The sequence below is a fragment of the Egretta garzetta genome, unplaced genomic scaffold (genome assembly GCF_000687185.1).
Source record: "Egretta garzetta isolate BGI_Z169 unplaced genomic scaffold, ASM68718v1 scaffold557, whole genome shotgun sequence".
Classification (NCBI taxonomy): domain Eukaryota; kingdom Metazoa; phylum Chordata; class Aves; order Pelecaniformes; family Ardeidae; genus Egretta; species Egretta garzetta.
Window position 1 is genome coordinate 281,053 of NW_009260264.1, and position 23,085 is coordinate 304,137.

Below are 23,085 nucleotides of genomic sequence, written 5' to 3' on the forward strand. Positions count from 1 at the left end.
TTAATTTTCAGTACTTTGTTCTTTGTTTCTGTTCTTTGTTTCAGTCCGGGTTCATGTAGATGGGTTGGTGTTTATTTGTTTTCTAAGAGCCCTCTGTGAATTGAAGAGCTCTGTATAGTAAAGGATGGACTCCACTAGCAACAGGTTCTGCAGTCCCTAAGCATTTTTGAAGACCTGTAGCTACTTCTAGATGTTGGATTTTCCATCTCCAGAGGAAAGACTAACCCTGACTAAAATGGGATGGTAGCCTCTATGGAGAGGGCGTAGGGCAGTTGCTCTGGGGACTGTCCCCCAGGCAGTAGGATTAGAGGGAGCAAGGACACGAAGATGCCATGTTCTGCAAAAGTAAGAGGATGCCATATTTTTTTGAAAATATTAACAATCTCCTCCTCATTTCTCTGAGAAGTCCCAGATGTAGTTGCCTTCCCATGCAGCAGATGCTTGCCTTTGGTAGTCTGATGGTTACTGGGGCCACAAGGTTTAGCACTGAGAAAAAAGGAAGGTCTGTTTTTCTCAGACTGGTCCCTTACATTGTCTGGGGAAGCACTACAGAAGGGCCTTGGAAGAACAGTAGCTCATGTGGGAACTGTCAGAGGGTGCTGAGGGGAGATGCTATATAAAGGTTTGCTTTTCTCTCGTTGTTCCTCTTCTTCTTTCACATATAAATCAGGGTTTCTAGAGTGAAACGTGAGTTTTGTGTATGTGGTAACAGTCCTTGAAGACATTAAGATTGTAACAGTCAGTAAGTATCCACATCTAATGATGATAAGACAAAAATGTACCATCTTAATTTGATAAGAGGAAGAGACCAGTTAGACATTAGGGGAAAGCTTTCTAGCCAAAGGGTAGTGATGCAGTTGACCAGGCTTTTAGGAAGTTTATTATTACTTAACTTGCTGTATTTTAACATGTTTCTAGATAGAGGATGCTTCTTGGATTATAAAGCATTTCAGGCGCAATGGCAGATCCCATCCGCTGGGCCCGATACCGTTGGCAGCGACTGATATCTACAGGGGGCGGAGAAGGTAGCAGCAGCAGCAATCCAAGTAACAAGTGCTACGAATCATCAAAAACTATTGGGAAACATAGGATAGTGATACCCTGTTTGGGACATTTTAAGGAAGAGTATGAAAAAGTATCAAAACTGTACATGAACAACAAAATACGGACTACTAAGTATACTTTATTGAATTTTTTACCACGGAATTTATTTGAACAATTTCACAGGTAATGAACTCCTTTTGATTTTGGTAATTCTTCTAATGGAATTATTTTATTTAAGTGTGTTTATTACTATATAGACAGGTATTCAAAAATTATTCTTCCTCCTGACCTGCCTATCACTTCTGAAAAGATCTGTGTTATTTGGCCAAAGTCTCTTGAGTATCATCAGTGTTGGGCTAACCCTTTTCTTCATAGTTGAGGTAATTTCCACTCATTCCGTTATTTGGATTATTGAAATATTCCTTATTCTTGGAGCACTGCCACACAGCAATCTGCAGTAGGATTTTCAGCTCATTTCCTGCAAATATATTTCTCCCCTTCCCCCCATGTCTTTCTCTGTTGCCAATTTTTTTTCATCCTTCTTTTGCCTGGAGAACTGCTGATTTGTAAAGTTATGCAGGGAGGTTGTAGGATGATGGCTGTCCTTTAAAAACATGTCATCTCCTCCAGGAGATGATAAAATTAAGTTTAAAAGACATGGAAATTTGAGAGAGTGCAAGTTCACCAAAGCCTCATTAGACGATATATGCCTGGAGGACAAGCTTGAAAATACAGGAAAATTCTTGGTTTCTGCATCTTCTGATCATGCATATTAAGCCATTGTGCAGCTAAGTAATCTACTGACTGAAAAATGAGTTTTGGATACTTAGTTGTTAAATTGCAGTTGGGGGGAAGAACAGAAATTACTGCTAACTTGTCTGCATAGCATGAAGTGGGGGAATAAGGATGACTGACTGCTAGCACAGCTAACTCCTATGTTTTCTCTTTGTTTCAGAGTTGCCAATTTGTATTTCCTATTTCTAGTTGTCCTAAATTGGGTTCCTCTGGTGGAAGCCTTCCAAAAAGAAATTACAATGCTACCTCTAGTAGCGGTTCTGACAATTATTGCAGTGAAAGATGGTCTGGAAGATTACTCAAAGTATAAAATGGATAAACAGATAAACAACTTACTAACCAAAGTGTACAGCAGGTAAGAGACAACAGTTTTTAGTTTATTGTTATTATTTAATTATGAATATATGTGGTTTACTTTCTGGATACCCATAGAATCATAAAATAATTTAAGTTGGAAGGGGTCTCTGGAGGTCATCTGGTTTACCTGCCTGCTCAAAGCAGGTCTAATTGGATCAGGTTGCTCATGGACTAGTCTAGGTGAGTGTTGATCATCAGTTCTGCTAAAAGGATCTCAAATTAGTGGAAGATTTGCTGAAAAAAAATATTCTTTGGTTGAGGCAAGAGTGTTCATGCATGAGTTTGTACTGTATTAACCAAGGTAGTTTGACTATTTAAGCATTGTTATACATAGTATTTGTTTTGAAAGGTGTATTTTTAATTCCTCTAAAATAGCTGTAAGCATCATGGAAGTTCAAGTGTTGCTAATTTATCACTATATTGGTAAAGCTCATTAATTGTATTGGGGTGTACTCATAACGTAGTAACATTTCCCCAAACAGAATTAGGTAATTTTCTGTTTGATTACATCATGTAGTTTGGTACAAATGTTAGCATCTGTTCCACAGTGCAGGACTGCAATCTAACAGACTTCAGGTGCGGGTCAGGAGTGGAGTATCCTGCTGGTGAGAGGTTTGCTGACAGGCAGTTACTACGCATGGATGACAAAAAGATGGGAATGCAAATTAAGTGGCAAAAAACTTCTTTTAGTGCACATCAGTGCTGTCCACATAATTTGTTTTTCTTTTATACCTGTCATAAAAGGATATTCTGAGACTCATTCAAAGCCTGTAATAGATAAAGGAAGTATAGTGGACCCTTTTTGTTTTCTTGCCTGCTCTGTGGTCATGCAAGGAGACAAGTATTTTGAAAAACATCACTTTTCATAGTAGCCATCTCAAATAGCAATAGGAGAAGGTGGATCAGCAGTTAGGCACTTTAATGAAAAGAGGGAGCTTTAAATATGTTTTGGCACTACAGAAACTAGTTACTGCTCTGACCTTACTGAATTTGTTAAAAGACACACCTTTTCCTAGTGAAGGCAATATGCTGAAAATAAACTTTCTAAAATTTTACTGTGCTGGCTGGTTATGCCAAACCCTAAGCTCTGAACTGTAGACATGACTTTAATCAGCCCATGCAGCAGGTTTGCAATCTGGTACTACCGAACCATTAACTATATTGTGATATTACTCAGAAGATGGAATCTCCAGCTTCCTGGCATTTGCCATGCTCTATTGGTATTTTAGGAGATAGCTCATAACCATTGAAAAAATCTGGACTATCATTTTATAACATCAAAGGAAAAAAACCCAGCTTTTTGTACTGCAAACACACACATACACAGAAGCTTTCCCAGAAACATTCTATTCAACCTGTAAAAATTTGAGCTTGAAACAAGTAAGTAATTGGGCTATTAGGGAAGATAAACATTTTCTTTCCTTTTCATGTCTGCAGAGAAGGCTTAAGGGAGAAGCTGGATTATTTCTGCTATAAATTGTCATGTACTCTGAAAGAATTCATTGCCAGAAAGCTGAAGCATTCAGTATCCATATTCCTGAAAACTGTGTTACTTGCAATCTCACACCAATGTTAATGAAGCAGAATTAATTTCTGATCTTCTTTTCTGGCTTGAAACTGAGAAACGAAGACTGGGGAGAGTACATGCTCCTCTCTTTAAACATAGCTCTAAGGTTAGGCTGTGCAAGGCAGGAAAGCCAGTACTAGTCAGTCACTGAGGGCAGTAATAGTTCATACAAAAAGGTACTGCATGCAGAGCTGTGCAGTATTGGTAACAGCAACTGTAGGTGTGTCTCATCACCCATATTGCAGTAGCCTGCTACTGCGTGCCTCCAGCTAGCTCATCAGGCACTCCTTGTTGCTTATTACCTTGCATCCTGTTTGCCACTCCAAACCTGACTGTGTTTGCAGCAAAGTGCTGTGATTACATAAAAAGCAGATTCTTCATCTCAGCTGAGGCCAGAACAGCAGCTATAAATGGAAAATTGAAAACAGTTCAACCTTATGTACGTCATGCCCTGGATATTTCATATTAATAAAGAATTTTAACTCAGTGCTGATGGACCTGAGCTTTTATTGACTTCCTTGAGTATTAATAGAGTCTTGGTGCCTAATGTTCAAAATGAATGGAAAAGATATTTTAAAAGCCTGTAAATACAAGTATTTATATTCAGAGCATCAGTGAAGTGGTTGCTGAATATTCTTTGCTTACTGGTAGATGTTCATCATCTTCGGAGACAGACATTTTTGAAAGGCCCAATCAGAAGGGAAAAAGATTTGCTGTTCTGAGTTGCATAATTGCAAGAAAAATTGGTGACCCAAAGAGAAATCCTCAAAACACTCTGTACTTTCTTGGGATAATGAAAATACAGGAAGCAAGTGGGCTGAATTTTAAATAGAGCTAAAATAGTTCTGGGAGGGTGTGTGGAATGTAATTCCCAGAAAAACAGGGCTTGGACCCCAGGGCTGATTCTTTGTAATTATATTCACCTTGTGCTAAAAGACTATCTTATCAGGTTTTTTAATGACTTGGAAGCATAAATTAACTATTAGAGTAATTTTCTAGTTACAGTGTGTTTCTCTGAGCTTTCAGTTTATGCATTTGTAAAAAATTACTGGTTTTTATATATTTCAGGAAGGAGAAGAAATACGTAGATGAATGCTGGAAAAACATCAATGTTGGGGACTTCATCCGGCTTTCACGTAATGAAATCATTCCAGATGGCATGCCTTGATGGAGAAACCAATCTAAAGCAGAGGCAGGTGGTGAGAGGATTTTCAGAGCAGGTGATAATTTTGCATTTCTAGTGGTGTTAGAAAGTTGACATGACAGATGGTCAACTAAAAAAAACCCAAACAACCCAGCCCTCTAGATCGCCTAATTCTTGATAGCTCAGCAATGTCCATCTGAAAACAAAATAACTAGGTAACATAGTTCTGATTTGTTGCTTGAGTAATTCTGGAGCAAATCTTTGTGTGTTCACTTAACCCAGAGAAAGAGAGATCTATTTCAAGTAATGCAAGCCAGTAAAAATAACTATTCAGGTAAATGTCAAGAAATAATTTATGATGCATATCGTGTCATGGATGAGAAACTGGAATTTTTTAGAAGGGGGTTCTGTGCTGTATAAAGACCTAGAGAGAGGAGCAGATACTATCTTCTCTCTTTCACTGTTTTTTCATATTGCAAACGTATTTTTACCTCCATACAATACACAGTATTATACCTGGCAGACAACATGCTGGAGGTAGGCACAAAGAAGATGATATCAAAATAACAAAGAATCCTGGCATTTCTGCACTCTTCAGCACACCTGGTACTGAGTTCTGCTGCTGAAACACCATGCCAAAAACAGCAGCCGGGAGAGTCGGTGCTGTCCGTAATAACAGACTGTTTAGTCCTCTGGAGATAAAATTACCTGAACTGCCTATGAACTGTCAGCAGTGGTGAGGAAGAGTCCCTTGTTGTGCATTAAGGCTCCCCTGTTACTTATCGAGTATGGTAATACCAAAGGTATGATGTGATATCCATGAACAAAGCTGTTTCTTATCGCCTTACAGAGACATGCATTTTTAATTTTTTTTTTCTTAATGTAAGCTTAAAACAATAAGGCAGTTTGATCTTTCTGTTTCTATGTACCATTATGCAAGGCAAAATTCAAATGGTTCTACAGGCTTAGATCATAGTGAGGTGATCCTGATCTTATACCAGCTCCTGCTACCAAGGTCTGATTTCAGTCTCGCTCAAGAAAGAGACTGTTTTCTCTGTTTCCAGAAAACTTGCACCAAATTACTAGGAAGAGTCGTACTGTCCAAAAAAAGTGACAATTCCTTCACCATTCAAGACTGTTAATTTTTGTCCTCAAATAAAAAAAAAAAAAAAGTCATTGTAGAGTCTTCTTGTCAGGACTGCATGGTTTCTCTACAGCCATGGTCAGCTTCACAGATCTCTAGTGCCCCACCAGCTGAGTTTCAGCCAGAGACTTTGTCCTTATAAACTCAAGCTGAATAAGACTGGCAGTGCTGTGTTAGAGGCTGACTGCCTGACCTCTCCATTTCTTAAGCTCAGAAGAATAGGAATAAACTACATGAAATTAAAGAACACCTGAAGACAAGGACTAAAAAGACTTAACCTGCTTGCCAGGGGTGTTATGTCCTGCTTCTTTGTGACTGAGCAACTAGAAACACAATGAAAAAGGTTATCAGTGGGGCACCTGTTCTTGCACTTGGCATTCCTTTATGAGAAGGCAAGGCAAAATTAAAGCATGAAGTAGGAGTTGAAACTCTCATTGTCAAATTTATTTTCTGGCAACTTAGAATAGCATAATTTTTTTTTTAAATGCTTAAATGACAACAGGAAAGAAATTTGGGAAGTACCTTGAGGCTCCTTAGGTAACAGCAAGTAACCAGGCACAGAACACAGTGTCTCCAACCACCTTGGCGTTCCTGGAGAAATACACAAAACAGCTGAGGACCTGCTCCCTGAGGATAATGAGCTATTTAGTGAACAAACTGACATTGCCCTGCTGCTTTCAAAATACTCAAATGTTGCTTCCCATTAAGATGGGATTAATCTTCTGTTACTTCCACACCTCATGTGGTTAGCTGAACCAAGCACAGGTTCACTGGGGTGGAGAAGCTAATAATTAGCACTAAGTCACTGTGAGCAGTGAATGTTTCCTGTTACATCATGAGATGCCACAGGACTGCACTGGTCAGTTCCTTCTCAGCTTACGTGGTCAATGACTGAATCCAGTCCTAGCTGCAGCACCCTCAAACCTAGTGGAGAGGAAAAGTGCTGTCCTCTTCCTTCTAGGCAGCCTAAGAGGCCAAGCTCATGAAAGGAGGTGCCAGTTCTCCTCTTCCACCTTGGCCATGCACCCACTCCATTCCCATGCCATGTTATCAAATCATATAGTTTGAGCACAGCATGGCTGAAACAGCAGGCATGGCCGTGGGAAGCTCCCTCTCCCCATTTCAGTGAGAGTCTGATGCAGGGCCTATCACTCCTGGCTTCCTTACTCAGTTCCCACCTTTATTGTCCCCCTTCTTTAGGGACCTTTACACAAAATCCAAGTAATTTTAATTCTGCCATAGAAAATCTCTTTTGTGCTTGGAAACATAGGAAAGCGTCTCAAGAAATAAGGTGCAAAATCCTCTACTCTCAATATTTGCTTCATAAAAGTTAAGATTATAATGAAGAAATACAGATCATAAAGTTATAGTCCGGGAAGATCTGAGTGCCCATATCAAGATACCTACTTTTGGACATAGTTTTTGTCACCTCTGTTTTATACTGGCAGAGTGTAGACATAACTTCTGTGCCTGCTATAGGTTACATCCTGAGCTTCTGTGGTTGCTATTTCAAGGTATATTGCAAGAAGCTCCTACTAACACCCTCACTGCTATTACAAATTGTTTGACCAAGTCAAATGGTTTCATTGACCATCAAAACTAAGGTGCTTTCACCAGAAATACATGTCTGGAGACAGTTTCTAGGCTGTAGAAAAAAAGAAGCAGTTCTTATTCTCTTTGTGCACATTTTTATGTAATCATTTTACAATGTGAAATGCTTGAAAAGCGTGAATCAGTTATATTGTGTATGTATAGGCACATATAAAGTGTGTAACATTTTACAGAAATTTAGTACTTCCTGTACAAATAAACATGAGACATGTCAGTGGAGAGAGAGGTCTTTCATAGTTAATTAAATTTACAAAGAGACTGAAGGTATCTGTCTGTCTAAGGCTGTGTTCAGATTGACTTCAGGTTAATACAGTGCAATAAATCAATACAGCAAAACATAGCAAAAAAATTTTTTTTAATCAAGCCAACAAAGTATGTGTTAATAATACTATGCCTTCTGACTTCCAAATTCTACTTACAGGATTGCATTTTAACCTCACAGTTGCTATTCTGCCAGTGTGAAGTCACTCAGTTGTGGTAATGCAGCCTTCTCAGAGACCTGTAATCATGTAGAAGATGTATTCAATTACACCTGTGAATTATAGGTTTATCGTTGGAGTTTGAAACCTTAAATTGGTCATTCTTTTTTCTAAAGAGCAGAACAAATGACTTTCCAAAGACTTAGTGGAAGGTACTCAGCTTAGAAACGGCTCTGTTATACTTAGAGGCTAGAACCATACTCATATGCCATTAATTGAAATTCAGTTGCAAGTGCAATTGCAGGTAATTCCAAAGATAAGGCCTTTTGGTTTTTCTCTTACTTCTTGTCAGGTTTCATTCTTTATTAATAAAGGATATTTATTTTGCTTGGCTTTTCACGGAAGAGCTCATCTGCTCTTTATTCACAACGTGTACTTCTAGTCTTTCATAACATCCCTTTCTTTGGTATTGGTGAGGCTCAAACATCATTAAAAAGTACTAACTGCTTTCTTTGCATAGCACAGAGAGCATCCTGGACATCGTGTCAGAAACAACAGCTGTTTGAAGAAATTCTGCTTGCAGAGAAGACAGTGCCTCTTCTTTTTTTCCTTATCATGAAGAAAAACTATGGGGAAATCTCTGTTCTTCAGATGTTCTTACTGCATTTTTTTTTCTTCTTCCTCACTCTTCCACCCATTTTCTCCTCTCCAGTGTTCTCAAAATATCAGTAATTCAACTGATACTTGCCAGGGTTGGATATTTACTAGGAGGTCCTTCCATGTTGTGTAAGTCTGATTTATGCTGGGTAGCAGATCATCACCACCACCAGCAACTTACAGTTTCAAAGCTAAATTGTTAGATAGTAATATCTGAACCTATGAATTTATGATGTTTTTAAGTTCCATCACGTTTTGTCTGAGTTCTCTGGTTTTTTTTTTTCCTATGGCTTTAGGTCTTTGAAATTGATCCAGAAAAATTTTCCAGTAGAATAGAATGTGAAAGTCCTAATAACGACCTCAGTCGCTTCCGAGGCTTTGTGTAAGTAGGCTTGGTGGCTCTTCTAACTATTGTCATTTGCTTTGGTGCTCTTAATTAATTTTCAGAGAGCTTGTAATGTGTGCTTTAAAAAATAATGACAGTATGTATAGAAGTCAGTTTGCACCACTACATTTCTGAGTGCAGCCCAACAGATAGAGGTCCAGAAAGGCTTTTAGAGCAGCAGGTTGTGAACTGTGAAAGCTCACTAGTGCTTTTTATTTTGTATTGAATATTTTCAACATCTTAGTTCAGGCTGGTTTGCAACTGTGTATTCCACATTTGAAATAGCTGATACTCATCTGCTCTTAATAATGTGTGATATCTACAGTAGTTGGTCTGGACCATGGCCTGATTGGACAAGCTTCATTGCTCAGAATTGGGAATGGGAAGGATGGGTTTTCTCTCCTGCTCTGATTGTGTAACTATCAGTGACTTCATCAAACTCCTTTTGACCAATGTGCCTATCTGTGTCTTTTCGTCTTATGGGTTTATGATTTTCTATAGACAGTAGGAAAACAAAATACTATTTCATGGTGTGACTGATTTTCAGGTTTTGAGAGTTACAATGCCTATATTCTTCCCTGTGGGCACTGACACATTAGAAATATGAAAATAAAAATAAATATATATAAATCTTAGTCTCTGAGGAAACACCATGACAAACAGTGGGCCTACCTGCACTGAAATTAAGCCACAGGAATAATGCTGTTCACAGTATATTTAAAGTGGGATTTTATATTTTGTTTGAATTTTTTCTGACGTTGGCAATCCAAGTAGAAGTCGTAGGCTTTCAGACTTACAGTGTTTGTCTTGAGCTCTTTTCAGTAGCGTTGCCTGCTTCTCACATGCCAGCTGGCAAATGCTAGGCTTGTAAACACAGAATTTTAATACAGTGCCTACATGCCTGGATTTCCAAAGCTGATCTGCATGCACGTTACCCCATTGTTTTGAAAAGTCCGATCAGAAGTATCAGAATGGCAGTCAGTGAGTAGCAGCTTCTTGGGGAAATCTGTTCCCTAATGGTTTTGCAAAGCCTGGCTGGTAATTTCTGGAGTCCTACAGCTGAAGTAATGTGCATTTTTTTCAGTGAGCATTCAAACAAGGATCGAGTGGGCCTCAGCAAGGAAAATTTACTGCTCCGAGGATGCGCAGTAAGAAACACAGAAGCTGTTGTAGGCATAGTGGTATATGCAGGTTAGTGAACCCCCCTGGCTTTTGCAGATTGCCTTGCAAACAAGATATGGTTATGTGCCCTAAGAAAGTGTCGTACAAAGGGAATTAGGAGAGTAAAAGCTTCAATCCATCAGAGAAGGCAGCTGTAGCTCGAAATGTTAAGAATGCATGTTGGGATTAAGTTTGTTTGTATTTTAACAACATAAAGAACTGATATGTCTGATTATTCATGGGAGGCCAGCTCTGTTCTGTGTGAACAGGTCCTTGTCCTCAATGGTTAGTTGTGATGGTAAACCCAGGTTTTGAAGTGGACGTGGAGATGCATGGCTTGCTTAGGATTTTTTTCTGAACCAAAAGTGAAGCTAATTCTGTTCTTTAGTGTTCTGTATCAAAGGGCAGAGGTTTTTAAACTAATCAATAGGATGTATCCAGCCAGATAGTCGTGATGCAGCTGCAGGATTTAGTAGAAAGTATTAGAAATAATATAGAAAACAGAAGGAATATATTGACAGTATAAAAGTTAATGTGTACATGACAGATTTTGGTTTAGCTTGTTCAGTTTTCTTTAGGACAGAGTTCATATATTGTAGCAGTGGTTAGTTGGGCAGAGGTTTTTAAACTAATCAATAGGATGTATCCAGCCAGATAGTCGTGATGCAGCTGCAGGATTTAGTAGAAAGTATTAGAAATAATATAGAAAACAGAAGGAATATATTGACAGTATAAAAGTTAATGTGTACATGACAGATTTTGGTTTAGCTTGTTCAGTTTTCTTTAGGACAGAGTTCATATATTGTAGCAGTGGTTAGTTGGGCAGAGGTTTTTAAACTAATCAATAGGATGTATCCAGCCAGATAGTCGTGATGCAGCTGCAGGATTTAGTAGAAAGTATTAGAAATAATATAGAAAACAGAAGGAATATATTGACAGTATAAAAGTTAATGTGTACATGACAGATTTTGGTTTAGCTTGTTCAGTTTTCTTTAGGACAGAGTTCATATATTGTAGCAGTGGTTAGTTGGGCAGAGGTTTTTAAACTAATCAATAGGATGTATCCAGCCAGATAGTCGTGATGCAGCTGCAGGATTTAGTAGAAAGTATTAGAAATAATATAGAAAACAGAAGGAATATATTGACAGTATAAAAGTTAATGTGTACATGACAGATTTTGGTTTAGCTTGTTCAGTTTTCTTTAGGACAGAGTTCATATATTGTAGCAGTGGTTAGTTTGCTCATATTTGTATCTCTGTTCAAATACTAGTTAACAGAAATGTCCCATTTCCCAGAGCTTTAGAAATATAAAGCACTTGTGGCTTTGATACCTGCTATTAGAAAATTTCAGCTGATGTTGTGGTTACAGGTCATGAAACCAAAGCCATGCTGAATAACAGTGGCCCTCATTACAAGCGCAGTAAATTGGAAAGAAAAGTGAACACTGATATTCTTTGGTGTGTTCTGCTTCTAATTTTGATGTGTTTAACTGGTGCAATAGGTAAGTGAGAATCAGCAGACTCCTGCTGTTTTCCTCTCTCAGCCTGCAATGCTTAGTGTTTTATTTTGGGACTGATTCATTTTAACAACCTATCTCAGAAGCTGCCTTTATCTATGTGTAATTCCCTAGGAGTTGGGGATGCTGCCAGGTTTAGGTTGTGTTGTCATGTTTAATCTGGAGTGTTGTCAAGAAGTATGTTCCTGGTGCGAGTGTAACCTGTTTCTCCAATTCATTTCTCTTTTCTCTCACTAATTGCTCTGCAAAACTCCTACTTTCTCTTAGGATTTTTTCAGTAACATGAGATGCATGTACAGCATTGTGGGGAGAGGGCTAGCGTAACTAGCATTGTAAGGACTCGATACTTTAGGGACTGATTAAATAGTGAGCAGACTAACTTATGACAAATTAGAAGTGTTTAAATCATGTTTAAAAAAACTTCTTCAGACTACCTTAATAATGATGACATGGTGTTCACAGGTTAACTAAAATCTGGACAAGCAAGGATAATACAATTAATTGACTGAGGTTTTTCAGGGGCGGGGGGAAGTGTTTATCAAGTGTAGTTCCTGTAGTTCTGAGATATGCTGTATAGATGTGCTGTTGATAGAAATGCATGTAAGGTATTTATCCATGTGTGCAATGATAATTCATTTTAATAGGGTTGCTGCTGAGGGAAAAACTCAAGAGATAAAATAGTAGTTTAAAAGCACAGAAAGAAGTGCAAAGTGTAGCAGCTAACACCATGACCCTGAGCTGTGATACAGTTTACATACAACTGACTCACTTTATCTTCTTGTTTTCAAGGCCACGGAATTTGGTTAAGTAGGTATTCAGAAATACCTTTTTTTAACATCCCTGAGCCAGATGGGAAGTCGATTCCTCCAGCATTAGCAGGGTTCAATATGTTCTGGACGATGATCATTTTATTACAGGTAACTTTGTTCTGCTTTGAATGTGGGTCATATTCTGATCTCATTTATATCCTTGAAGTAACTCTTCAGCTTCAGTGGAGCTACTTCATGTTTGTAACTGGCCAAACAGTTTGGTTTTATTTAATTCCCATGTTTTATCTTGGTAGGTCTTGATCCCAATTTCTCTCTATGTTTCAATTGAAATTGTCAAATTGGGACAAATTTATTTAATACAGAATGACATTGATTTTTACCATGAGAAAACAGACTCAACAATTCAGTGTCGAGCACTGAATATTGCTGAAGACCTTGGCCAGATTCAGTATATCTTCTCTGACAAGACTGGAACCCTTACTGAAAATAAGATGGTTTTTCGGAGATGCAGCATTGCAGGACAGGAGTATTGCCATGAGGAAAATGGTAAGACACTAAACACACAATGGGTCATTTTTCCCTTCTCAGAGAAGCTGAAAGTTTTGATAGGGGTCCGGTGGACTTCATGAGGTTTGTGTGGCAGTACAGACTCATGGAAGGTATGATCCTACTAGTAGCCACACATCTTTCCCCATTATTTGCATCCCTTAATATATAGTGTGTTAAGAGAATTGAAGGCTGTATGTAAGGTGCTGCTTTGCAGTATTCAGAACTCAGAACATTGGAAAATTGCCCATCCAGTCTTTCCTCTCTCTCTCTTTTTAGTTTTTAAACTAGAGCGCTAGTGCTTATCTAGCATTTTAGAGTTCAAACATGTTGTTGACTGCCTTAGCAGTGTACCACCGTTATGTAGTATATGTTAAAGCTCTGATTCGACGTACTGTTGTCCTTGAGGATACAGTAACCCAAATAAAATACATGCTGAAGTTGGAGCTTTAACAGTAATGTTAAGGTACAAGTCAAGCAGATGTGTGTGTTAAGGCTGCAAAGATGAGTGCTTCCATCAAAAATAATGACTGTTGCTTTGTTACTTCCCTCTTACACACCTGTTGATTGTTAGCTAAAAAGTCAACAAAGTGGTGTAACTGAATAGTTGCTGCCTCATTGTCTAATAGTGTAGCATCTTTCAATATATGTTTCATGAGAGCCTTCTTGAAGCCTTCTGGGAGCTGGGACAAGATACAGCTTCAGACACAAAAGAAAATTGGGCAGAGTGACATGAAGTCTTTGATTCAATTAGCTATTTTACTAGTGAGGTAAAACCACAAAGTTTTTGTTACTGTGTGTAAGTACTAGTGGCTGCTGACATTTGCTATTTTGCTGATGGGCAATGCAAATATTGCATATGAGGTAAGAGGTGAGGTGCTGACAGATGGACATGCGAAGCACAGCTTTGTATTAAACCCCCCTTTGTGGTTTGGTGGGTTTGCTGCCAGACAGAACTGCTCACAACTGCGAGCAAAAGGCACACCCTGCTGGCCGCAGCAGTGAATCGGTTCAGCCCTTCTTCTGTTGTGTCACAGGAGCAGATGGTTACAAGCTGTTTTTACAGTAATTTCTGCACATATTTTGAAAATTTTATGGTGCGGGTGTCCAGGTGCTTCTTTGGCGTTGCATAATTATACTGGGAAGGATGACAACAGCAAAGTGAGAAGAAATATTTTTAAGTTTTGAACTTGGTGAATGAACAACTTAAATGAAAAATAGAATATATTTTTTCAGAGCGTTTTCTAAAGGAAGGAAAAGTATTTCAGAAGAGAGAAACCAAAGAGTAGTGCAATTGGTGTAGCTGTGGCTGATCCAGGTCTCATTGTGCCAAGGAAAGTATGTCTATCACTTACTTCTCCTAGTATTTCACTTGGAGTTATCTTCCAAAAAGATTAGTGTGTTAATTGTGTTTATAATTATTTCCTGCTGTGCTCTGTCTTTTACATGGAGGATAAGCATGTGCTTCTTCCTAACAAATCTAGGAGTTATGTGAGCCCTGCAATCAGTTTGAAAGACTTTGGAGGTCCTGTGTTTTAGTCCTGTTTTACATTTGTTCAGTTGCATGGAGCTGCTGTTTGCAAGGCTGCTGCTACATATAGTAAGAGCTGCAGTGCAAAACAGTAGAGTCTTTTGCATACAAGCCACTTAGTCTGTACATGCGTTTCTGTATTTATATCTGCATTGGTCAGGGTAAAGGGATGCACATGAGGGACGCACACAACAGCAATGACTGTGATTCAGTATAATATAGGTGCCCCCATGCAGTGTTCTGTCTAAAGTAACATGTGCCTCTTGCGCCATGGCAGCAGAGCAGTGTGGTGTTATAAGACGTGCCACGTATGTTACTTCAGACAGAGCATACAGGCTTCTCAACAGCCTGGAAGCGTACTGGAATTGGCATGTGTTGTCCAAACCTGCCTCTACAAATATGTACTAAGTCTGCTGCTTTCTGGTAAAAGGTGTCAGTACCACATGTGGCATATTATATTTGGTAGTTGTGGAGAGCCACAGTCTGTTATGTTCCCACCTATCCTTTTTTTTTTTTAAAAGAACTATTTTGTTAATCTCATGTTGACATCAGGGCGATGACCTGCCAAGGAAGGTGTAAGCTCTGGTCTCCCTGCTTTCCTCGGACTCATCAGAATGGCAGGATGAGGGTCAGGAGGCCTTCATTTATGTTCCAGAAAGAGAAGACAACAGGAAAGGAGGAGAACTTAACAGGCTAGCAAATATGGTAGCTCATTTCCCGAACATTTCCTGTGTTTTGGCTAGGAGGAAAAAGACTCAAAAGTGACATAATAAACCTATTTCTATCCATTTGCAGCACCAGAGCTGGGGACTCTGAACTGTGGATAGGTTTTCCATTTGCATAAACCAGAATAATATCCTACTTTTCACTTCTTTCCTGTGCAGCAGGTGCCACTTTAAATAAAAAAAAATAGGGAATTAGTGGTGTGGCAGGAGATGTCTGTTAATACTTTTTTTTTTTTTTTCCCTAGGATGCCACAGTTTGTATTCACGCTTTAATGAAATAAATAGGCAATGCACAGCTCTCAGAACAGTTTTTCCATGCTGTCAGTGGATGCAGATACTGAACTGCTAGTGTATGGTCATTGCAGGCTATTTCACAGAGACAAGTAAAAACTTGAAAGCTGAATAGTGTACAGTGATCCAGTGCTCTCTGGATTGAGATTGCAACCTCTTGCATGTTGTCAAACACTGTCCCAGAACTCCAGTGCAAACACTTGGGTATGTTCTTAACAAGCACATGATAGCATAGGCATATTTCCATTTGCTACAGAGGTTCTTTACGCCACTGATCTTCTTAGCTAGATTTGTGGGGCACAAAATTGCATTTGTATCTTTGGTGCAAAGGTGTGAGACATGTCAATACAAAGTTTTTTATTATTGAAACCTGCTTTTCAGTTAAATACTCAGAAAATGTGTATGTGTGCATGACAGGGTGTCTAGTTCATAGATGATAAGAAACACAGCTTACATGAGTTTCTGCTAGAAGCTGTACTTGTCAAGCCACTATCATACAATCCTGATCCGTCATAAAATAATTAGGCTAGAAAACATATCAGGAGGTGATCTTGTCCCGTTTCTCTGGCCTACGGCAGGGTTGTTGCTATCGTTCTTTATGAATATGGGGTTTTTTAATTTCTTCAGGACCTCCAGGGATGACCAATTCACTGCTGTCTCAGGCATTCTGTTCTAATATGTCATGTCTTCTCTGACAAAGTTTTGCTGATACCTAGCCTGAGTCTGTCTTGCCATAATATAGGACGATTGTGTCTTCTATTACCCACAGTGTGTGTAGAAAACAGGCTATTTTCCTTCTTTATGCAACTGCCCTTCAGGTACTTGAAGACTATTATTTGGCTCCCATCAATGTGCCCTTCTGGAGGCTGTGTAACTCCGGCTTATTTTACTGTTTCCATGTGGCTCATGTTGTCTAAAACCCTGATCACTCTTGCTTCATCTTCTGGATTCACTTCAGTGGAATGGTGCTCTTGAAGTGTGGTGTCCCAAACACAAAGTCAGTGTGATGGCTTGTTAGGGGTTTTATTTTTCATAAATGGTGGATTATTCTTAACTTTATACTATAGTCCTTACTTTAAAATTTTGTTCCCTGGACCTCCAGGCAGTGTTATAGAGAAGTTTCTTTTTGCTCATGGAACAATAATTTTTTTTCCTTTTCCATAGCAAAGAGATTGGAATCCTATCAGGAGAAAGATTCAGAAGATGAGGATTCAGCTGATGGTCAGTGTGGCTCTTCGACCCATATGTCAAAACGGCAGGGGCACAACTGCAGAGCTGTGAATGAACCTTTGAACAGAAGGTCTTTGAATCAGTTGTCTGGATTACCTGCATTAGGAAGGGAAGATGGAGCAGGTGATGTTCCCCACGCAGGACACGTTGCTTTCAGCAGCCCCATTGTAAGTAAAAGCTGTTGGTTTTGATGCTAAATTTTGGAAGTAACTCACGAAGCAGTATCTTCTTACCCCCATTTGATCAGAGTGCTTGTCATTTAAGAAATCCTTTCTCTTCCATCAAAACGAGATCCTCCCATGGTTGCTTAGTTGCATCCTATTTGCAGCTGACATTGCAGATGTTCATTGGGTCACAAAGGTTGTATGCTTTGGTTCTTGCTGCTGTGAGTCCGTGATCACTCCAGCTAAAATGACCAGCTTCATCTTAATAACAGTTTGGTTTTTTGTTTTGAGAGGTTCCTAGCATTTTCTTTTGGTTTTAATAGGAAGTATCTAGTTGACCAATATTTATTGGAGGTTATGAGAAGAAAACACTCTGCTTCTGTACCTGAAGGTGTCTAAATAGCATTCATCGTATTTAATATCTATTGAAGTGTCTATGAACTAACAGTGTCTACTGTTTACCTGTCTGGACATGAAGTTGGCCATTTTCAATGGGTTAGCACAAGACAGTGAAGACACCAGAGTGTTCCTCTTGTTTCTTAGTATAACCAACTCAGCATATGACGGGAAGGAAGTTGTATGAGCTCCAGAGACAGATTAAACTTGTATCCTAATGGGCAGTTTTGTTCATTTCATCAATAGGAAACGGATGTTGTACCAGACGCACAACTGCTGGAAAAGTTCAGTCAAATTTCTTCTCATTCCTATCATCAGTCAGAAGAAGCCAGCAGCAAGTTATCTTTGGAGACAGCATACATAACTGACTTCTTTCTTGCTCTGGCAATCTGTAATACTGTTGTAGTTTCAGTCCCCAATCAGCCACGTCAGAAGGTAAGAAGGCCTTATTTTTGGCTATTTGGCCATATTCATAAATCAGTGAGCTCCCTTTGGTTTGATTACAAAAGGAAAAACAATTAACTGACATTTAAAACACTATCCTTTGCTCCGGTATTGGTTTGTCCTGTTAGAAAGAAGGGAATTACTGTAAACCCATGAAGTGCAATTAGTTAAAGTGCAATACAATGAGGGTAATGTTTCTCCGATGCAGAGAAACTTGGCCTCAATATTTTTGCTGCTGTATAGTCTGTAACACTCAGGTTACCTTTACAAATAGGTTATTGTTGGCTGAAAGATAAGAATAATTTGAGAAGCCTCCCAGAGTATGGAACTGAGAATGCTCTTACCTGTTCCCTGACTATTCAAATAGAGTTTCAGCAAAAGTGTGGAAGATCAAGTTTCATATGTGTAATAATCTGAAGAAAAAATGCTTTGCAGTATGACATAAAGTGGTCTCACCTTGAATGTACAGTGCATTTGCTAGACTGTCCTGGTTTAATGGTCTGGAGTATGTTTAAGTCTTCCTGAGACCACTTGTTTTCAGAGCACAGAACCTAACATCAATTTAAAGATACTACTATCTTTTTCAAGTCTTTTTTTTTTTCAGGGTGGGATTTTCATAACCCCATCTTTTACCAGTTTTGACTGTGTGGCAGGATAATTCCCAAGTTCAGCTTTGATTTCCTTCCCTCCATCCCCCGGTGATTTCCATTTGTTGAATTTGTCTTCTGAAAAAAATGTTTATGACATGTGCAGGACTAGATTTTGGTGTCCATCTAGGCAGTGAACCTACAGCCATGGCTGGAGACATTCCCAAAAGGTATCCTGTGGAGTATAAAGTACCTCCTATGTATAAATAAGCCTGGTATTTTAGTGTGCTTTCAGGCATTCCCAGAAAGAGCGGTAGGCAGCCTACAGGTCCATGTGTGGATGGGGCAGCTGTGTTCATATTTACTAATCACCCGTTCCTTAAAGGTGATGTAGAAAAATATACAGGTGAGATTCTCGCTTTTTTGAGAATAATTTCTGGGTGACTTGCTAGCAGGGGAGAAGATCTCCAGGTCAATAGTAGATAGGTTGGGAGGGGCAATGTGGCATGAGGTTTCTGAGTTCACTATTAGGGAATGACATGAAAGAGCTCAAGGCAACAGAAGGTTTCAGCACGGTTTTAGGGAGAGGCGATGAAGGGATGTTCCTAGTCTCTGTTTCCATGATGCTGAATGGAGACACATTACAGCTTGCATGCAATTGCTGTAGAACTGAAGCCAGAGTCTGCCCTTACTTTATGCTTTTCAGTGGCAAAGGAGAACATGCTTCCTGGTGATAACTCATTCTTAACTCTTCACAGTAATGAGAAATTAATGTCAGCCTTGCACGCCTTGTTCCTTGTTTGTTAGCTATTAGCTGCTTAACTGTTCGGAATAACAGTAAGCCAATTATTTTGTAACCCTAATGAGAGGGGAACTGTCTTTTGTTTTAAATTCAGACATTTAAAAAGTATTGATAAGGTACTGTATTTTTAGCAGTACTTGTAGCTATTTCCTGTGAGGAATATGGAGTTGGTTTATTCTTCACAAGTATCTTGCTAATTCAGAACAAAAATTAAAGTGTTCAGTTCTATTTGCCACAACTTTTAAAAGTTATGATGTCGTACTACCTGTTTAATTACTGAAACAGTTCTAAAGAGAAGTATTACATGGACTCATGAATTAAACCTGGAATGCATAGTTTTTCAGATCTGAAGATTCTTTTGGTTTGAATAACGAAACTCTTACAGAAGCTGTTTAGTATACTCATGGTTATGTGTTTGAGCTGGCCATCTGTAATAGAAGCAATGAAACTCATGGTAAATTCTAAAATATTACATTCATTAAGAAACATACATAGTTTGTAAGCTGTCCTTCTTTAATATATTAAAATATGAAGAATTTAACATAAATGCTTTTCTAACTGTCCTGTTCCAGATGAGACTCTCTTCGCTGGGTAGGATGCCTATTAAATCGCTTGAGGAAATCAGGCAGATGTTCCAGAGGTTGTCAGTCCGGAGACTAAGTTCCTCCCCACTTCCAGCCGTGAAGGAGTCATCCTCTGAAAGCCCCAGTAGTTTTGTGAACAAACTGTCTATTTTCAGAACGAAACTGACCTCACCTGCTTTGGATGGAGCTGCTCAAAGGGCTGCTGAGTCTCTCAATACTGACAGCTCAGAAAATTCCCAAGTGCCTCAAGAACTAGATACAGTGAATGTAGCTGCTGACTGTGAGCACAACAGCGCTGTGTCATCTACTGAATTGTCTCCCTTACCTAAACTATGTTATGAAGCTGAGAGTCCAGATGAAGCTGCCTTGGTTCATGCTGCTCGGGCTTATAAATGTATTTTACAGTCTAGGACTCCGGATCAAGTAACTGTGGACTTTGCAGGTCTGGGATCTTTAACCTTCCAGCTTTTGCATATCCTGCCTTTTGATTCAGTGCGGAAAAGGATGTCAGTGGTGGTTCGGCATCCAGTCTCCAACAAAGTGGTGGTGTACACAAAAGGTGCAGACTCAGTCATGATGGATTTGTTGAGAACTGCATCTGAAGGTATCTACAGAACTTCTAATTCTTGGCTCACCTTTGTCATTCTTCAGTACAGTTGAGCAGATGGCCTGATTTATGAGAAGAGATGAGTAACCAAGCAGAACTATTATCTGTGAATAGTTCCTTATAGGGAACCCAGAAAGGTAGTATTGCTTGTTACCTAGATATGGCTGTGCTGTGTCCTGCTGTGGAAACTGAGAAGGGCGAAGCAGCTGTTACTCAAAGGACTTAGTGGTGTCTAAGCAGACCCTTTAGAGCCAACTGAAGTATTTCCAGTTATAAATTAAGGTCATCTCTTGAATAGTTGGCTTCTGCTGCACAGTGATAGGTGTTCATTGGAATGAGATACTTTCTAGCCTTTACCTATGTTAGTGTTTCTGAGCTGTTTGAGAGCGGTATCAGTAGCAGATGTCACCTATATGTGCTTTTTGAGTATTTCTTCCCTTGACTACTGGCTATTTCTGTGTTTCTAGGTGTAATAATAATATCTGTAAAGTTGTGTGGTGCCCCTGTTGCTTGGGGGTAAACATTTTTTTCAATCTGCCACAGGAGGGTTGCACCGTGTTGTTTAAGCACTGATTTATTCATACACTGTAGCGGACAGTCATTGATTTTTAACTGAAGGCAGTAAAGAGAAAGTATTGTCTGTGTATGTTAGAAATAAATATCTAAATATATTTGAGTTCAGAAGATGTTCCAAAGGGGTTTTTTAATGTTTTGGAAAGTAATATAAAGGAATTATTGTTAAAGACTTGCTTTCTGCAAAAGGGAGTTTGGTTTGTATGTTCTTTGGCTGGCTGATCTCAGCGAGGAAAAAGGATATTTCCAGTTCCAAGAGTGGATTTTAACTCACCCAACATTAGCCATCTAGACAAGTCTAGACAGTCTAGACAAGAAGCCTCTGTAGGCCATAGGGCAGAAACAGTACCTCCAAAATCCATCGTCTTAGTAGGGGGGTAATTTCACGTCTAGAGGTGCCTCTCCTTGCTTTGATTCTTAAGGTAAACTTGGAACCTAACTTCTACATACCCAAAGTTAGGTGAGTTGAATGCCTGTCCGAATAGTCTACCCCTTAACAGTTATTTTTAGAAAAGCTTTTCTGCAACTGCCCTTTTAGCTCACTCTCACTAGACAAGTGACAGCAAAGCTGCTTGGGTGTCTGTGGGACAGTACATTTTAGAAAATAATTTTATTTTAGAAAAACATTTTGATATACTAGTGGCATCCAAAGAGTTATCAGTACCAGATGGGTTCCCCCTCACTGGTTGTGCAGACTGGCACACGGCATGCTCACTATAGATACAGCCACAGTACATTGTGCAAATGTGAAGATGCATTCATAGTTAAAATAAAACCTGTTAACATTTTGGTATTTTTAAAACATATTTAGACTTTCAGAATTTTCTGCAAAATTTAACCTAAGAATGCATATTTAATTTGCTTTCTTTGCTTTTTGTGTGATAGTAGGTACTAATGATTCAAAAATGGAACAAAAGATTAAAGAGAGAACTCAGGAGCATTTGGATAACTATGCTAGAAGAGGACTGCGCACTCTGTGTATTGCTAAGAAGGTATCCCTTTTAATGCATGGTTCTAAGAATGTTTACAGTCTGTGACCAACCTGAGTGGTATTACCAGTGGAGCAGACAACACTGCTTCTAAACAGATGCTTCTATTGCCACATTTAGTTTATCCTTATGTTCTTTCAGGAGGAATTTGGAAGTTGACCCAAACCAGTTCCTGACTTACGTTAGATTGCCATAGTTGTTGTCAGTTTAGGATGCCAAGCAGCTTAATAGCCTAATTGTAAAAGAGGGGCTGTCAAACAGCCTAAATTTTTTTCAAGAGTCCTGAGCAGGTCTCCTTGTGTGAAACTTACCCTGGTTGGAATTCCAGACACAAAAAACCAAATTAAGTCAGACCTGTTTTATTGGGTTTCACAGTTTGCAGTGTTACAAGCTCTGGATGCAAAACTTAAATGATGTTTTGAGATTTCCATTTTAAATTCAAAGCTGCTCAGAAGTAAAATTCCACAGGGATTGAAACAGGCAAGAAACCTCTTTACAAAGCCTTACGCAAAGTGAAAGTACAGGCTGTGTAGCTGTACAGTCATCAACTGTACACAGCTGTGCAGTGATTCTGTGGCTGTGTCAGTGCAGCAATTAAAGCGCAGAAGGGAGAGTATACTGTGCTCACTGACCTGCCTACCGTCCATCTAAATGGAAGTCTGTCAGGCAGTGCCAGGAACCTTCAGGGTGCTGGTGAGTAACCTGGCTTGTGAAGCCTGGCAAAGTAATCTAACACTATGAACATTGTCCTAAATCCATGGACAAGTTGAGGTATGTAAATAATGCACTGCCAGGCGCTGTGCTTCTAGGTTCAGTATGTGGACAGCAGAAGTAACTGTGAAGACACTTGTGAGGTGCCTTTGAAAGCACAATATAGATACATGCCATCTGTTTTCTCTCCCTCTGTAGGTGATGAGCGATGCAGAATATGCAGAGTGGTTAAATCATCATTTTTTAGCAGAAACCAGTATTGACAATAGGGAGGAGCTGCTGCTTGAATCTGCCATCAGGCTTGAGTCTGAACTGACATTGCTCGGTAGGTAGAA

At 39.2% G+C, this 23,085-nt stretch overlaps 1 protein-coding gene across 1 annotated transcript in view; it reads left to right on the forward strand.

The window, feature by feature from the left end:
• The first annotated feature begins 923 nt into the window (after positions 1 to 923).
• Positions 924 to 23,085, forward strand: part of ATP10D (ATPase phospholipid transporting 10D (putative)) — a 37,454-nt gene continuing 15,292 nt past the window's right edge. The window contains 14 exon segments of the mRNA XM_009642300.2: positions 924 to 1,227; positions 2,000 to 2,194; positions 4,832 to 4,924; positions 4,926 to 4,983; positions 9,035 to 9,120; positions 10,208 to 10,314; positions 11,654 to 11,785; positions 12,590 to 12,717; positions 12,864 to 13,116; positions 16,828 to 17,060; positions 17,700 to 17,888; positions 19,859 to 20,474; positions 21,936 to 22,042; positions 22,949 to 23,075. Of these exon segments, the coding sequence (XP_009640595.1) occupies positions 959 to 1,227; positions 2,000 to 2,194; positions 4,832 to 4,924; positions 4,926 to 4,983; positions 9,035 to 9,120; positions 10,208 to 10,314; positions 11,654 to 11,785; positions 12,590 to 12,717; positions 12,864 to 13,116; positions 16,828 to 17,060; positions 17,700 to 17,888; positions 19,859 to 20,474; positions 21,936 to 22,042; positions 22,949 to 23,075 (2,593 nt within the window). The 5' untranslated portion in view covers positions 924 to 958.